General features: G+C 37.4%; 2 protein-coding genes across 4 annotated transcripts; one reads left to right on the forward strand and one right to left on the reverse strand.

Annotated features, from left to right (window-relative positions):
* Positions 1 to 10,428, forward strand: LOC122079438 (RNA demethylase ALKBH10B-like). 3 transcript variants are annotated; one of them, XM_042645914.1, is made up of 9 exons: positions 3 to 768; positions 860 to 1,431; positions 2,442 to 2,567; positions 2,883 to 3,001; positions 3,112 to 3,229; positions 7,646 to 7,765; positions 7,881 to 7,993; positions 8,070 to 8,224; positions 9,375 to 10,428. In XM_042645914.1, the coding sequence occupies exons 2-9, from the start codon at positions 1,092 to 1,094 to the stop codon at positions 10,132 to 10,134; spliced, it is 1,851 nt and encodes a 616-aa protein (XP_042501848.1). In that variant the 5' UTR covers positions 3 to 768; positions 860 to 1,091; the 3' UTR covers positions 10,135 to 10,428. The 3 variants fall into 3 exon arrangements, with proteins under 3 accessions (XP_042501847.1, XP_042501848.1, XP_042501849.1); XM_042645915.1 differs by having other exon boundaries at positions 3 to 752; XM_042645913.1 differs by having other exon boundaries at positions 1 to 1,431.
* A 1,054-nt stretch (positions 10,429 to 11,482) lies between these two features.
* Positions 11,483 to 12,700, reverse strand: LOC122077840 (putative F-box protein At3g20705). Its single transcript, XM_042643741.1, has one exon. It carries the CDS (start codon positions 12,698 to 12,700, stop codon positions 11,483 to 11,485), a length of 1,218 nt encoding a protein of 405 aa, XP_042499675.1.
* Positions 12,701 to 17,991: the final 5,291 nt, after the last annotated feature.

Genomic DNA, 17,991 nt, shown 5'->3' on the forward strand with positions numbered 1-17,991 from the left:
CTCCATACTTCTATTTGTTCACACCGCTCCTGGAAGGAGAAGAGAGACCAAGAAAGCCTCCATTTAAGACCAGATGCGTGCCTTGGAAGCCAATTTCTGTTCTTCTTCTTCTCCATATTTTCTCCACTCTGAGAAACTCTAGATCTCTGAATTTATTTACTAGATTGATTTTTTTTTTCTTTTTCTTCTTTCAACAATCTCGAACGATTCACAGTGGATTCAGATCTGGATAATGCACCTCTGAACCGACATTTTAATATTTTTCCTTACATTTCAGTTTTCCAGTGGAGAATTCTCAAATCTCTTTCTGGTTTTTTTGAGCTTTTACTGGATCTCTATCTGGGCTCATCTCTGTCACTTTTAATTTTTTTTTCTTAATCCTTTTATGCATTTCATTACACGTTGTTGTTGCATAAGGGATCAGCTGAAGAAAGAGCAGGAATTTCCGGATTGTGTTTAGTCTAATTTAGATTGATGTTGTTGTAGTTTCATTGGAGGTGTTTATTAGTGTGATCGGCAATTGTAATTGTTTAGAGAGCTACTGATACTTATTCTCCTGTACCGTGTTTCGGAGGTTTAGTTTGCTTGTGCAGAGCAGATTTTCAGTTGTGTTAATCTGAATATTATTGGAGGACGGCCGTGTATCGAACGCTCGATTCCTGCTCAATTTGTGTAGTTTTTGCTGTTGGTGTTAGTACTTGATTCTGTGTCGGTTTTAAGCTGTTTCTGGACAAAAGAGGATAGATCTTACAGTTAAGCTGCCTAATTGTGCGTTAATGGGATCGATATAGTTGAGTTTCATGGCAATGCCATCACGAAATGTGGTGATCCCTGATAAAATGCAGTTTCTGAGTGGCAGTGGCGGTGGCGGTGGCGGTGGTGGCAGTGGCGGAGAGGTCCACCCCAGACAGCAGTGGTTTCCGGATGAGCGCGACGGATTTATCACCTGGTTACGGGGAGAATTCGCGGCGGCGAATGCCATAATTGATTCTTTGTGTCACCATTTGAGGTTCATTGGTGAGCCTAACGAGTATGATTTTGTCATTAACTGCATTCAACAGCGCCGCTGCAACTGGAATCCTGTTCTTCATATGCAACAGTATTTCTCGGTTGCCGAAGTCATGCTTGCATTGCAACAGGCACAATGGAGGATACAACAGAGGCAATTTGATCAGATGATAGTCACGGAGAGGGAATTTAAAAAACCTACATCGTTCGGAGCTGGTACTAGACAGGGGTACAGGTCTGGTACTGTCAAGGAGAATCACATATCTAGTTTGGAACCTCATCGTCTTGATGTGAATGTTTCTGTTCAATCGGTGAACCCGGATTCAGATAAAACTGAAGAAAAACCAGAAAAGATTGAAGCTGTCAAACAGGGGGAAAAGGTCGGGAGACCAGATGAAAAAGGTTCAGCCGAGGACAAAGAAGGTAATGGTTGTTTGTATAATTCCATTGCTTATGCGAATTGGATGTTTGTCCTTGAATTAAAATACTCCTCATTTGACACCACATCAAATTTGAATAATTTGTGAGAGCACTGATATTTTTAGAATATTTTTTTGATAGAGATCTTTTAATATCAGTGTCTAGGAAATCAACCACTGATTAATTAGTAGCAAAGAAAATCTTTTCTATTGCACATTTATTTGGACTTTCTAAAATCGGCAGGTTATATAATAATGAAAATTAAACACTGCTTACGAATTAGTCTGGGAATAGGATAGCGCTTCTTTAGGAGGGAGCAGGCCTTTTTCCTATTACATATAATGGTAATGCAAGACTTCCCACCTTGAGTTGATGTAACAGAATTGTCTCACCTCTGTACTGTGATTAAGTTCGAGGGTGTACCCTGAACTACACTAACATTAAATACTTTTTCTGAATTAGTATCATCATCATCTGAAACCTATATAACAATGGCACCCCTGTTTTCTGAAAATTAAAGCATGGTTAGACATAATTATGAAATAATTCTGAAACCTATATAACAACGGCACTCCAATTTCCTGAAAATTGAGGGATGGTCAACACATAATTATGAATAATTAACTTATTTTTATTTATTTTCACACAAAATTTATATGTGCAATGCAACATATTCTTCAAACTTGTTGCTGAAAATCTTGGAGATAATTTTTTCTATGTTTCATTCTTACTGCATTATGAAAGAATGCATAATATGTGCATTACCAGACTTCCCGCTTCCCAATATGCTCATTTTTTTATGTTATAATTTGCCCTCCTATAAACACTGGTAACCACGTAATGTTCTCCTTTAGTTTCCCATGGCATTATTAAACATTAGTCAACGAAAAGGGAAGGAAAAATTCATAATTACTGAAAACTGAGGGAAGTGTTCTTTATATGGAAATAATTCATTGTAGTCAAAACAATATATTATTAAAAATGATCCATTGCATTGGGGTCTTTTTCTGCAGGATCTGATGGAATTACAAGGTCTTATGTAGATAGCAGCTCAAATGGTTCAACAAATTCAGAAGGTATGAAGAATGAAAATTCAGAACCAGGGGCAGTGGATGGCAGCTGCACTTCTAACTCAATAGGTATGCAGTATGCTGACTTACATTGCTGATGTTATTAAATCAGATTGGATTGTAATACTCTTACCAAAAAAAAAAAAAGAGAAAGGGTCTGGTTACTTCGTATCATGAACAAGAGTTGGGCCTTCAAGATACATGGTAAACCTGATGCAAAATTTTCCTTATCATGAGAATGATGCATGTGATATTAATCTTTAGGGGAAATGTACAAGAAAGATAAAAAATGAATAGAACCTTTTTTTTTTCCTTCTGGTGAGAGCAGCATCTGCTTATTTGGAAGAAACTCTAATTTTTGTTTTGGTTCTGCTATCATATCAGGATCCAGTGATGCCCTTCATAAGAGTGATGCTGACAGAATCTCAAACCAGGATGAAAAACAGTATTCCGCTTCTGTTCCAAAAACTTTTGTGGGTACCGAGATATTGGATGGGAAGGCGGTAGGATTTTGTACATGATGAAGAACATTCATTTCTTGTAGTTCTACCTGTATAACAGCTGCTTTCTTTTTAAATATCTATTCTACTTTTAATTTAAACTTGCTTTATAGGTTAATGTTGTTGAAGGACTAAAGCTCTATGAAGAACTATTTGATAGCTCGAAAATTTCTAAGATTGTTTCATTGGCGAATGAGTTGAGAGCTACTGGGAGGAGAGGACAGCTCCAAGGCAAGTTTACTTGCACCTTTACTATTCCTCTGGGTCATAATGAACTGAGTTGTAATATTCTGGATTATTTCATGGTCCAACAAAGTTCATTCATATCTTTAGGAAATTTTGAATCTTATTTCTTTTGTATCATTAGTTTATTTTTCTTCCTTTCAATAGCAACTCTAATAGGCTCAAATTTTTTTTTTTTTGAAGCCGAGGGAATCTTCCCCCCCGCCCCCCGGGTGCGGCGGCAGAACTGTTCTTATTAGTTTGTAGAAGAAATGCTCCAATCTATTTATCCATTTTAGTATTGCTCAGATGGTGGATTGCATATAATCACTTCTGACTGATACAACTAAACATATGTCTGAGTATTTCACAATCATTGATCCAATACTGATAGAATCATTGATTTTTTTTTTACTCTTTTCTTGGGCCTTGAAGAAGTATTGAACTATGATTTCCAGAAATAAATTCTTTTCTCTAATGTACAGAGTGTGGATTTAGTAAATGGGAACAAATATGAGTGGTCATGATTGACGATAAGGAGATGCCGCAACATGAGTGATGGGTTTCTAGAAGTCTAACAGATTAGATTTCAGAAACTCAGATTAACCAGGATCACAGTGATGTGAGAATAACCAGAATTCAAGAATAATTAATAAGAATAGATGAACAATTCAGATGAACGTAAAATTCTGATATGAAGTTGTTAACATTGTAAGGAACAACTTTTCAAAAGATGGGCTTGATACAATGGTTGGATCTCAAGAACCAGCACTGTTACAGAATTAGTAACTTGAGATCCGAAGAATTAGGAACTCAGACATCTCAGCAAATAATGAATTGACGTAGGTATGATAATGGTCATCATTTTTTAGACTAGTAAACAATATATCAAAATATGAGACAGATCTAATGGTTAGCTAGGAGTTATTGTGATGCAGATTTATGACCAAAATGGGCTTGTTTTATTAGAAATAAGCCTAGGTTGGGTTGCATATGTGTTGGGCCTTCAGTCCATGTGGTTTGGAGTGTAATGGACAACTTTTATGGGTTTAAAAGAGGGGCTTTAAGGTTGCCTACGGGATTACTAGTTTGTTTCCTTTTAAGTTGTGTTTAATTTAAGTTATTTTTGTTTTCTTAGGAGTCGAGTCATTAGTAGTTAGTTTCCTTTTTTCAGCTAGTTTCTAATTTCAGTTTTTAGTTAGTATTGTATTAGGAGACTAAATTGAGGTTTCCTTTTAAGGAACATTCTATGTTGTAATTCCCTCCCCCATCATTATAAATAAAGAAGAAAAACTCCTAAAGCAAGAACGATTTTGATAAACAAATTAATGCCTGCTGCTATTGTTTTCTCCATGAAGAGTTGTCTTGTGTTTGATCAAGGTTGATGGAATTGGTGTTTGATCCAATTGACTCTTTGCTGTGTAAAGCCTGAGAGGTTCTTCTTCTTCGTTTATCAACCATCCAAGGTGTTACAGATCTGTCCTAAGTAAACAGGTATTTAAATCACTTCTTCTCTGAGTTCTGCCCAGAAAATTGCACATTCTGTTGCAAATTTTCAGAACCTGCCAAGACCTAATCAGCCATCTGTTTTGGTCTATTCTGATATCTATGATCTACCATGGTTTTTTTCATGTTGGGTGGACTGTTTGAGACTTGTGTCAATCCCTATTAAGCCTTACTCATCAGATTACTAAACTGACCTGAGAATACCTAGCCACTGACATCAATAGCTTGCTGGTTTATCCAATCTGGTCCTTCTATTCTGATATATTGTGCTGCTGTTGGGCTATTCATGGTTGTTCTTCTGATTAAAAAATCCTGCAGTTGGAGGCTTGGTAGTTTATCTATCCTAGTCTACATTTTATTGTAGTGTCCTACTTGAAGTAGGATGCCCAAAACCCTGTAGGTTGATTGAAAAAGTTAAAATCAATGCTGTAGGACTTATAACAGATCAGATTAAAAGTTCAAAATAGTAAACAGATCTACTGACAAATCACAACAACTAATATGTGATTACAGGAGGAATATAATGGCTTAAACAGAGACAAAAATCGATGGGAAGAGTTCCAAATTTATGGGACTCTAATCAATTGACCTCTGATCCAAAAACTGAAACAGTGGGCAGGTTTAGGATGACATGTGGTTGATGGATCTGAGATCAGAACTGAAATCTCAGATGTATTGGCCATAAAACAGAAGAGTTTTAAATTATTGGGATACCATAAACAAAACAAGAATAGGGCTGTACTTACTTGCAACCGTAGGGATGATACAGAGGAATAGCAGAAGGTTTTATGGTCAGATTTCCCACATGATATTGACTAGAATCCCTCAGTCGACCTCAGAGTCCCATTGAGGTGCTGCTGTCTCTCACAGAAGCAGAACTTATCTCTCACAGTTCATAAGAGCCAAAGGCAAAGCATTCTTTATTCAGTAAATCATGGAGGCCCCTTAGAGCTTTAGATGGTTAAATAGAAAACTAAATCTTGAATAAAAAGGGCCATAGAAATAACAATTAGCTAAAATGAAACAAGTCTTAATCACAGAAGGATTATAAAATAAACAAAACAACTTAAGACGAAACAGGATTATATAACTGACCTTGATTAGTCAGGATGAGACTTAGTTGAGTTGAATAGAAGTTGTTAGGAGAAAAAAAGCCTAAGACCGTACAGGCTAAGTTGAGTTGAATAAAAGTTGATAGAAAAAAATAAAAAATAAACCCAAGACCATAACTAATGATGCAAGTTACATACCTATTTAAAATTGTTTAGAAAACATACCTAATCTTATGGCAGATCATTTCAATGAATGCGGTAAACATTTTCTTACCTCATTTAACAAATGGAGATATGCATACTCAAACTTGTTCTTTTTTATTTTATTTTATTTTATTTTTGGGTGCGGGGTTGTGGTTTGGGCCATCAGGGAAGCCATCACTTGTCTCACTTGTTCCTTAAATTGTATTTCTCTTGTTGTTGCAGTTTAACATATAGTACTTGAACTACATGCAGAAAGCTGGAAACCATTTGATTTCCCTTCCCGGTTCTGTCATTACCCTGCTTATCAGAAGGGAACCCTTGTAATCTTGCTTTAAAGCTGGATGAAACTGGCTTGAAGGTTTCATTCCGATTTATTAAAATTTTTTTTCTAAATTGTAAAATTTTACAGCAATTTCTTTATTAAACATTTAAAGAAATGGATAAAAGCTTAGAAGTCTCTTATTGCAAAATAGCCTTGTCATTCTGGAACAAACATCCAAGAACATCTGAAATGAGAGTAACTCCATGAACTTTATCTCTGGTAGCATGCCTGAGTGAATTACTTTGGAAGGGCTCAATCTATGACTAGTAACATGAGAGGGACAGGAAATTGTATTGGTCTACCCTTGCAAGCCTCATATGTATCCTAGAAACAGAAATTGATAGACGAACCAAACTTTTCACTTTTGAAGAGAGGGACAGCCAACGAAATGATGCCACTGTCCAGCTGCAATATTGAATGAAGAGAAGTAGCATCACTTCGAGGATTACAAACCACCAATCACACTGAATTTATTGGATTTATGTGGAGGTACTTTGTGGGCATGTTTGACATAAAATGCGTTCCTCCCTAGAGTTAAAAAATGATTTTTTGAAACCGGCCCAAGTTGAATCTCATCCCAAATATATGTGCTTTGTGGATATAGATCCTCTATGGTATCACGATGCATTTGGAATGATAGGAACAGAGGCAGATTTTCAAGGGCTAAGTTCCAAATTTCCCGATATGATTCTGATTATTGAAAGATATAATGAGATGGGACAAAGCAACATTGGAATTTTGAGATATTTAAGTTTTTCCAAAGGGCTTCCAGTGGCTCGGCTTATTTTTAGTTGATCGGGAATTGGCTAATTTCTTTCACCCTACATTAGATTTACCTTTACATTTATATAATGACAAAAACCTGAAAAAAGAAAGAGTGGATTATAACATAGGCCTTCTCAGGACATGGCCTAGGCATGGTGATTGCTGGTAACTATCGTGGTGCTTTGGTGCTTTGACAACCATGGATGCAGGACAAAGGTTTCTTCCGACACTCGTGGCGTAGTAGCATAATGCTTTTAACACAATTGACTACCCCTCAAATACATGCGTTTGCAAAGAAGCTTATGATAATACAATGTGGCACTGAAACAGATAACCTTAATGGTTGCTGCGCTGCCCCTTACACAATCAGAATATCAGCAATCATATGATCACACACACAGAGGTCTTAGCATCAACCTTACATTATGAATCATAAATACCTGAGTATCTCTGCAGCTATACAAAAAGGACTTTAGTAATAATTCTCTTATTACAGAAATCATTATCAGCTTTTTCTGTGAGTTTATTGTCCTTCATAAAGCTAAATTTTGTTTCGCTTGGGTTAATGGGTAGCAGGTCAGATGTTTGTGGTCACAAAAAGACCAATGAAGGGGCGTGGTAGAGAAATTATTCAACTGGGCCTCCCCATTGCTGATGCACCTCCAGAAGATGAACATATGGGTGGCACCTCCAAAGGCATGTTCAACCTGTTAGCTCTTGCTGTGATATATATTTTAAATCCTTTACAAGCTACAGATGACGTATGTCTTTAATTTGGAAATGTTTCTGGGATGTAAATCAAATTTTGCAGATCGGAAGGTGGAAGCTATCCCAGGTCTTCTGCAGGATGTTATAGATCACTTGGTTAGCTTGCAGGTTATGAATGTGAAGCCAGATTCTTGCATTGTGGATTTCTATAATGAGGTTAGAACCTGTATAAGTGCAAACAAGACTAAACTTTGTAATAATTCAGGACTAATTTTGTGGTTGATATTTGTAGGGGGATCACTCGCAGCCCTTCATGTCTCCACCTTGGTTTGGAAGGCCTGTTTGCATTCTGTTTTTGACAGAATGTGAAATGGCTTTTGGCAGAGTAATTGGAATAGACCACCCAGGTGAATATAGAGGCTGTCTCAAGCTTTCTCTTACAGCAGGGTAAGCATTTTCTGGTCACACCCCCCCTACCCTTTTTAAGCACATCAAACTGATTGTGAAATTCTGGCTGCTGTGATTAGCTTAGTATCTGTATCACTAATGGTGAGGGTGCTTAGTGCTGAAGTAGCTGTAGAACCTACACTTGATCCTTCTTCAGATGGATCATAGTATAACATCTCACAGAAACCTAGATGGCTCGTTGAATGACACCCCTGAATTCTACATAAAAAGCTTTGAAGGGAACTTTCAACTTCTTGTGTGTATGCTCAAATAGATGTCCATGGGCTGAAGTCATGTAAGCTGTAATTTATTCATCCTTAGAATTACCATAGCCCTTGGTGTGAGGGCACTGCCGACCCTCACAAGATTAAACCTGCATGCATTGAGATTTTGCTAAGAAAGAAGATGAACCATAAAGAATATTAAAAAGTGATCTATTAACTGAATGGCATCCTGATACAAAACTCTGTGGTGCTTGGATTCAAATTCATGCATGGATTTGGTTATTATTACCTATATATTACTACAGTTTTATGCGATCATCTATGGGGCCCATGCAATTTTTCTGATTAATCATCATTATTTCTGGTTCTGTATTTTCTGAAAGCATAAAATAGATTATAAGAATATTGAGCCATAAAATAGAAACTTTTTCTTGGTTTTTAGTAAGTATTTGGTTAGCTTCATATGATTAGGTGAAAAGTTGACCCATGTGTAGATCTGCAGACAACCATGACTTAGAATCCTATTATGTCTTTTTGGGAGAACCCTAAATGCTAGTAAGTGCAAAACCAATTGAACTGTAAAGTTTATATTCTTATTAGACTGGGTTATTATGGCTTGATATATTCTTATTGAGTTATGTTGTATCTTAGTCTGTATTAAGAAAAAAATATATAGCAAAATCTTTGTTCTCATGAAAGATGACTCATATATTGTCACTTAGCTCTTTTAGATGTGGATGTGAGAAAGGATTGACCTTCGAGCAGGTGAATGGCAGTAATTAGAACTTCTCTTAGGTACAAACATTAGAAGAGGAAAGCAAACTGGCATGGTCTTCCTTAACCAGTAGTGCGTTGACTACAATTATATGCTGCTTTTTAAGGGTTCCCATAACTGACTCCAGTTTTCTTTCTTTCTGGAAATGTAGATCTCTTCTCATGATGCAAGGTAGAAGTGCAGACTTTGCTAAATACGCAATCTCGGCTATTCGCAAGCAGCGGATACTCATTACCTTTACAAAGTCTCAACCAAAGAGAACCATGTCGAATGATAGTTTGCGTTTTTCCTCATCTTCTGCAACGCGACCATCATCCCCTTGGGGCCCACCAGCTTCTAGGCCGCTAAATCATGTTCACCATCCTACGGGTCCCAAGCATTATGGAGCTATCCCAGCAACTGGGGTATTGCCAGCTCCGCCCATTCGCCCACAACACCTCCCACCTCCAAATGGCATGCAGCCTCTGTTTGTGCCAGCACCAGTGGCTCCAGCTGTGCCATATGCGGGCCCAGTTCCACTGCAGCCTGCTTCAGCTGGATGGGCAGCTGTTCCTACGAGGCATCCTCCACCTCGACTCCCAGTTCCTGGCACGGGAGTTTTCCTTCCCCCACCAGGCTCTGGCCAGCCTCCACCTCCTCAAGGAGCTCAACAGCAAACGCCAGTCAATGCCACTGAAGTGAACTTTGCAGCGGAGATGCCATCTCCTCCTCCAGAGAACGAGAATGGTTTGGATAGATCCAGTAGTAATAGCAATGCTTCTCCCAAAGGTAAAGTGGAGGGGAAAGTTCAGAGGCAGGAATGCAATGGAAACATCGAAGGGAATGGTGGTGGATGGGTGATGGGGAAGGAAGAACAACCAGAGAGTGGTCTTCAGAAGGTTGGAAACAAGCCGACAGGAGAAACTAAGTAGAGAGAGTGAGGCAGGCTGTATTCTTTAAAACGCATTTGCAGAGAAAAGGGTAGGCTGCAAACTGCAAATGAGTTTGGGGCAAATGTAAAAAGCGGCAGAAAGAAAAAGGATTGGGCTGGGTTTTGATTGGGAGCTTTTAATGATTTCCCCTTCTGGGGAATTAGGGAGGGGCATGAGAACTTTTAGTTCTCTGGATTCCTCCTTGTTCCTCTTATTTTTGGTACCTTAAGAATGTCATCATCTTCTTATATGAACTTTTACACGCACAAGGAATCCATTCTCAAGTGAGCAGCAGCAACTCTTTAATCAGGTGAATAGCTAGCATATTCTGTGATAGCCTAATAGGCATGTCTTAATACGTTTGGTTTTGTGGATTCGAGTATCTCTCGTCGGAATGGACATTCCGACGGCTACTATTGATATTTCATTTTCTTTTGGTTTTGGACAATCCTTTCTACTTTGGTGCAACAGTAAGGTTGCTCCATTGTGTCTAAGTGGCCACTCCATTGTGTCCAAGTGGTCATTGGTTCAAGTCAAATTACAAGCCTTTGCAAAGCAAGGGTAACTGGCTATGCCTTTTCTCAAGTATAGGTCTGCAATGGCAAGTAATGGTCTACCTCTTGGGTTGGTTTTCGTTTTCTTCCAGGAGCGTCTTTGCCACCATGAGTGGTATTATTGAGACTGCATAGTCTCAGGTTCGGTTCCCCGTCTGTGCATCTGTGATTAAAGTGGAGATCATGGTGGTGTATTGTTGTGCTAATCTTCTGAGGATTAGTTGAGGTACACGTAAATTGGCCTGGACACCATGGCTAAAAAAAAAAAAAACAAAAAAGGCTTGGGTGGGTCCTTGTTATAAGACGACTGACCACAAACCCTAGACTCTAATTTGTTTCCCTTTCACACATTAGTAAAACGTATGACTCAGAAGATGACATAGAGATCTCTATGGTCACTGATTTTCCCAACTAATAGCTTGTTTCATTCAACTTTATCAAAAGGGGTTTTGTAATTTGGAATAGTGTGGTCTAGAGTCTAGACTCCGTAGGAAGCTTAGAGGAAACGCCAAAAAACAGATTATGAATATCTCATTATTGAAAATAATTCTACATATTGAAAGCACATCTTCGTATAGGCAACAACATCTGACCAAGCTTAGAGGTTAGAGTTGGGGCGACGAATTCAAATCCCACATAATCAAATTTCTGTTACAAAAACGGTAAGGATCTCAAGCACTCCATTGATACTAAAATACAAATTTTTAAATATAAAATGATGGAAAAGAAAGGTCCAATCTAACAAAGAACAATGGACCGAGTTTCCTTAAGGTCACGGTCACCGAGCAGTGTTATCAAAGATTGAGAGCCTTGAGGGAGGGCACCATCCAATTTCCCAGCCTTAGATTCCAAAGTCCTCCTTCAACATATAAATACTGCTGCTTCTTCACCGGAGAGTAGAGAAGAAGGGAAATTTGAGGCTTTCCTTTCACATATCTCAATATATTTAGCAGGAATATATCGTCTCCATATTTAGCCATTACTGAGTAAATTCTTCCCCAATGGTATATTCCCGACATATCGTAAGTAGTTAAAGTAAATGAGAACCCCATGGTCTTACCACCCTTAATTAACCATACATCAACAGCCATGGAATATTTGTGATAATCAATTATAGCAAGAGACCCATCAATTTGAATTAAAGATCTTCTTACTATAGCCACTCTAGATTGAGGACAACAATCATCAATGGTCCAAGACTTCTCAGTGTCAACGTCAATCCCAAGAATGTAATCACCGTAGGGATGATCCAAATAATGTGTCGGCCAATAGAAGGTTCCATTCAAAAACACTGTATCTGTCATATACCGATTTTGTGGTAATCTTGGGAACCCTTCTAACTTTCTCCATGAACTTTCACCCACTGTAATTATCTCACAACATCTAAAATCCTTGTTAGGTAACTCAGAAACCCGGATCACTTTATATTTCATGGTTAAGCTATCAACTCCAAAACCAATAATATTCATTGGCCTTGAATTTGTGGGGGGCAAAAAGAGATGTGATTTGGGCAACATAAACCTCTGTCTTGTAATGGGATTAAAGAGGCAGATTTGACCATTAGCACCCTCCACTGATGCTATGCAGAGAATGCCATTGCAAGAACCCACAATATCAAGGTAACTCCCACTCAGTTCAAAACCCATTGGTATGCATCTGGCTTTCCATTCACCACCAGCTTCTCCATCTGGACTCACCATAAGTAGGCTACTCATCCTTGTCAAGTTATCGTTTGGTGATATTAGTAATGAAGGTCTAAGAACAAGAGTGGTTGGTGGATGCATCATGGATTGAGTGAAGTGGAGGTTGATGAAATAAGAATCATATCGAAAGGTAGACCAGAGCTTGCATACGCTCATGCATTGGAGTACAGATTCTATTGGAAGTCTACACAAAATATCAAAAATAATGTCTCGAGGGAGATTCATAATCATCCATATTAATGTATCCTTACCTGCACCATCTGTATTATGGTTCATCTTCCTTATTGTACTATTTCTCATCTCCTCCATATTCACCCTTTCTTCTCCCTTTCTTAGGCGGCTCCTCCTATGAAGATTTTTTTTTTTTTTTTTTGGGCGAAAACTCCTCCTATGAAGATGACAAAGATGGTAATTGACTGAGCCCTTTTCAGATACTGATTTGGATTTCCTAGAAACGAGTTTATTAGGACTCTAAATTTTGAGTAATTGAGTGGGACTCAAAACTTCCAAAGCCGACCTTGATAACCCTTTATTTTTGTTGCTAAATCTGTTTCATAAGACTTTTCGATATTATTTCTGGATATTAAATACTTAAGGGCAGTTTAGTGATATCGGCTGACATTAAATTAGGGTTGGGATCGCGGAGTCCTATGTAAGTACCGTTTCATATTAGGATATGATTTCTCTCGGACGACCTAAGCTCCCAATCATCTACCTCCCACCTCTGTGAGATCGACATTTGTCTTATATTTTAATCCAACGGCGAGAGCCTTGACATTTTAAATTCTCGAAGATCACTTATATCAACCCAACCATGGAAGAAAACCCATACCCGACTGTATTTCTCAATCTTCCCTGGGCTAAGTAGCCAAGAGAAGAATAGAAAAGAAAAGAAAAGAAAAAAAAAAAGAATCTAGAAAAGAAAGGAAAAGAAAAGAGGAGAAAAGAAATGAGATGGTGAGAAAATAAAAACTTTGTTTGGTTACTATTAGAAGAGAATTTTTTTTTTTTAAATTTTATTTTATATTTTCTCATGTTTTCTTGTATTTTTTGACAAGATTTTTTTTCTTTTAGGAGTAAAAGAAAACTTCACAATTCCCAATGTAAAATTTGAAATTCAAAAAATGATTTTTCTCTTGATTTAAGACATACCAAGCACAAGAGAACTTCCTAAGCCAAGAAAAAAAATACAATCTCTTGGCTACCAAACATAACCTAAATTCTTGTCCTCACCAAATGATTGCCAATATTGGTGAGAATGAGAGTCTGATTGCTTGTTGACCGCTTCCCAGGAGTCTAGTGTTGGTGATAATGTTGCAACGAACTAGAGTAACATGGGATAGTAATTGATGATGAGAGTGATACTGAGGGTTACATTTTCTATGTTAGCTTAATTTTTTTTTTTTTTTTTTGGGTAAGGTCTATTTTAGCTTAATTAAGAGATACACGTGAGGAGGGAGGATTGGAGGATGAAAGCAGGTTGTTTGTGAAATTTTTTGCAAGGGGTAGCATTCTCTTGCTTTTATATTCTTCACCTACACCCAAAAAAAAATTGTATAGATTAATAAAGAAGAAAGAAGAAGATTATACAAATCAATGGTGAAAAAGGAACTCCACAACAAAAAAAGGACCTATGCCTAGTCCCTAATACTTAATCAAGCCATAAGGGATCTGAAGAGGATACAAAAGCAAAGAGAGAACCAATAACCACTGGGCACTAGGACCAATGCTGATAAAATCAAAATTACCATTCCACTCTTTAATCTACGTAGCACCTTGATTAAGGACACATAGCGATCAACATGACGAGAGGTCTTCTGACCACTTGGAGGATCATCCGAGGGCAATCGGGATGAATTCTTTGGCAGGTGTTCTTTCAGGATCGATTGACCACATCAAGAATATTAGAAACAACAATAGGAGGACCAACACACTTTTTTGGCCCGCCACCCTTTCATTGCTGACAGTCTCATTTTGTTGCAAACTATATAACTAATGGTTTTGTAGAGAATTTTCGAAAATAAGAGGCATGGGAATATACCAGGAATTACAAGGAGCAAAAGAACAAGTGAACAGGGGTGGGCGGATCTAGACGGATTGTCAAGAGGTGGTAGATTGGATAAAGCAAGAAAATGTGAATGGATGACTTTGGAAACTATTTAATCTACTAAATAATGGCTATTACTTTAGGACAAAGTAATTGCTCGAAAATGATCCTTGCACAGATACAGAGGTGCACAATGACCACTGTTCACCACTTGGAGGTCAGGTGCCGGATAAAAAATATTGCCCATCACTTTATGTAGGGATTTAATTAAACTGTTCGATTTGTAAAGAGATCAAGGGATGCGATATCTATTGCCCATAAGTGGGCAGTTAAGGCTAGAGTTGATCAACTCTCGGCCTATGTCAAAAATGATATTGAAACTTATTTTTTTGCAAATTAATTTAGTTTTTATTACATAAAAAATAACAGAAAATTGTATTCCATGTAAACTTTTTTTATATTTATTTTGATTCTTTTGATATTTTTTATATGAAAACAGAGAGCGGAAAAACAGGGTTTTCTCCATTTTGCATACACACATTAAGCCTAATGAGGCCCAATATATAATATATTGGCAAGAGGAATAAATTCATAGTTAAATCTGCAAACTGGGCAGTTTGAAACCAAACCCATTATCCCTTGCAGGTAGCATGTTTGAAAGTATAACCAAAGCCAATTCAACATATATATAATGATCAATGTGTTTGGATTCTCATGGCATAGGACAAACCAATCTTAGGGAAGATTAATCCCTTTATAAGCAGGGCAATATGGCATTTAGCACAGATCGAAGGATTAGGAGCTCCTTGGACTGTGTGTTTGAGGACTCCCAACCCTTGAATCTGAGCTACAATGTAGCACACACTATAGAGAAGCCTGATCCGCTGAAAACTCACATTGAGCCACACCGCCCACACGGAAATGTAAGACTTGACAGTTTCATTAAGGATCCCTTCATTGAAAAGGTCATTAATGTTTCCAAGAGACACTATTTTCATTTAATATTGGCATGATCAAATAAAAAGGTTCATATTAAACGTGTTAAATACATTTTCTATCAGAAAGGGCTTCTAACAATTAGGTCATAAACCCAAAGAAGGTGTCTCTAAACCAATAGTCAAACTAAACCTAGTAGTGGAAGTGTTTCTAGCCAAAAGAAGGTGTCTCTAAACCAAGAGCATTCTTTAGAGAGTTTTAGCAAAGTACAAAGGTGATATTTGATTTCTCTCCCTTAATATCGTGGCCTAACTAGCTCAGTATAGATTTCCATACTAGCTAAGCCATCAACAACTCATTAATTGCATGGCACTTCTAAGACTCCTGTATTGACATTCCCTACAATAGATTCATGGTTTTTTCTTAGGATTTACCAATCAATCGTTGCTTCCACTTCTTAAGGGTTTTTTTTATATGCGGCTTTCCCAGCCTAGCTTCCAAGGGGCCTATTTCTTCTCCTGCGCTTTGTTGAATATACTGATTATTTAAAAAAAAAAAAAAAAAAAAAATTCTAATGCCCACCGTAACTTCCTAGGTAATGATATAATAAACCATTACCATTTTAAATAAGTTCCTAGGTCATATGTAAGGACATCCAACTACAGTTGAATCCAAACTATCGAGTTTACAAAAGAGAGATAGTCTATCTTTCCAATATTGACTTACCTTATATCCAAGAGGATCGGTCATTTGACAAAGACCAACACCTCAAAATTAAATTGGCCTTAACTAGTATTAAAATAAATAAATAAATTAACTTATCTTTGCCAGATTTACCATGGTACATAATTAGTTGGATAGATATTCGTTGCATTCACTTACTAAATCATGTCGGGACATTTCAGAGTTATGCTAAATCATATAATAACAAAACCATAACCAGAGAAAAGTTATGGAAATGCCCGCATTGTGAGATGCAACCCAAATAAAAGACATCAAGATCCAACCCATAATTATGAGGTTAACTGTATAACCTGGACCAAGAGTATTTAAAATGTATTTAAATGATGTTAAATAGACAAAATTATATCTTCTTTACCAAAAAAAAGTATATATAAAGAAGAATTCAGATCCCACATAATCGAAATCTGTGACAAACACACATAAGAATCTGAAGCAATTCATTGATAATAGTAGAAGAATTAAGTACTCAAATACAATTATGTCAACATAAAATGATGGAAAATAAAGAAAGGTCAGTACAGGTTCTTCTATGAATCTAACAAAGAACAATTTATACTTGAGTATTACACAAGTAAACTTACTATCTATCAAAGATTCAGAGCCTTGAGGGTTGGCACCATCCAAGTTCCAGGCAACCTCTCAGATATCCAAAGTCCTCCTTGAACATATAAATACATCTGCTTCTTCACCGGAGAGTAGAGAAGAAGGGAGTTTTGACATCTAGGAGGATTTCCTTTCCCAGGCTTGTGTACCCTTATCAAGAATTTGATAAGGTATCATCACCATGTTTGGCCATAACTGAGAACAATCTTCCCCACCGGACTATTCCCGACATATCCTAAGTAGTTAAAGTAAATGAGAACCCCATGGTCTTACTACCTTCAAGTAACCATATATCCATGGCCATGGATTTGAAATGATGATCAATTATGGCAAGAGAATCATCACATTGAATTAAAGATCTATTTAGTGTAAACATTCTAGGACGAGGGCAATCATACCAATTTATAGTCCAATATTTCTCTCTCTCAATGTCTAATGCAAGAATGTAGTCATTGCTATAGGCACCCAAACGATTCTTTTGAATGAGCCAATAGAGGGTTCCATCCAAAAACATTGCATTATTTACAAATTGATTTGGTCTTAATTTAGGGAAATCTAACTCTCTCCATGAATTTTAACCCACTGTAATTATCTCACAATTTCTAGTAACCATGTTCCAATCCTCAAGGATTTTATATTTTAGATGATTCATAAACTCTGATCACTTTATATTTCATGGTTAACATGTCAAAGCCAAAACCAATAATATTTATTTGGCTTATATATGTGGTGGGCCGAAAAAGATGTGATTTGGGCAATATAAGCTTCTCTCTTGTAATGGGATTAAAGAGGCAGACAGGACCATAACCCTCCAGTGAGGCTATACAGATAAAGCCATTGCAAGAACCCACAATATGTAGGTAAAACCCTCTAAGTTCAAAACCCATTGGTATGACTCTAGTCTTCCAGTGACCACCTTCTCCAAGACTCACCATACGTAGGCTATTCATCTCCTTAATGTTATCTTCAGGTGCTATTTGGAATGTTGGTCTAAGAATTAGAGTAGGTGCAGGCTGATTTATCATGGATTTAGTGAAGTGGACATCGATGAAATCAGAATCATAGCGAAAGGTAGACCATAGCTTGCATAAGCTCATGCATCTGAGTACAGATTCTATTGGAAGTCTAGTCAAAATATCAAAAATAATGTCCCGTGGGAGATTCACAATCATCATCATCCATACCTGCATGCGTATTATACATACATCTTCTCCTCCATCTCCTGCTCCGACGATTTGATCACACCTCAAAATAGAATTAGGGTTAACTG

This window comes from Macadamia integrifolia, chromosome 5 (assembly GCF_013358625.1).
Source record: "Macadamia integrifolia cultivar HAES 741 chromosome 5, SCU_Mint_v3, whole genome shotgun sequence".
NCBI classification, from domain to species: Eukaryota; Viridiplantae; Streptophyta; class Magnoliopsida; order Proteales; family Proteaceae; genus Macadamia; species Macadamia integrifolia.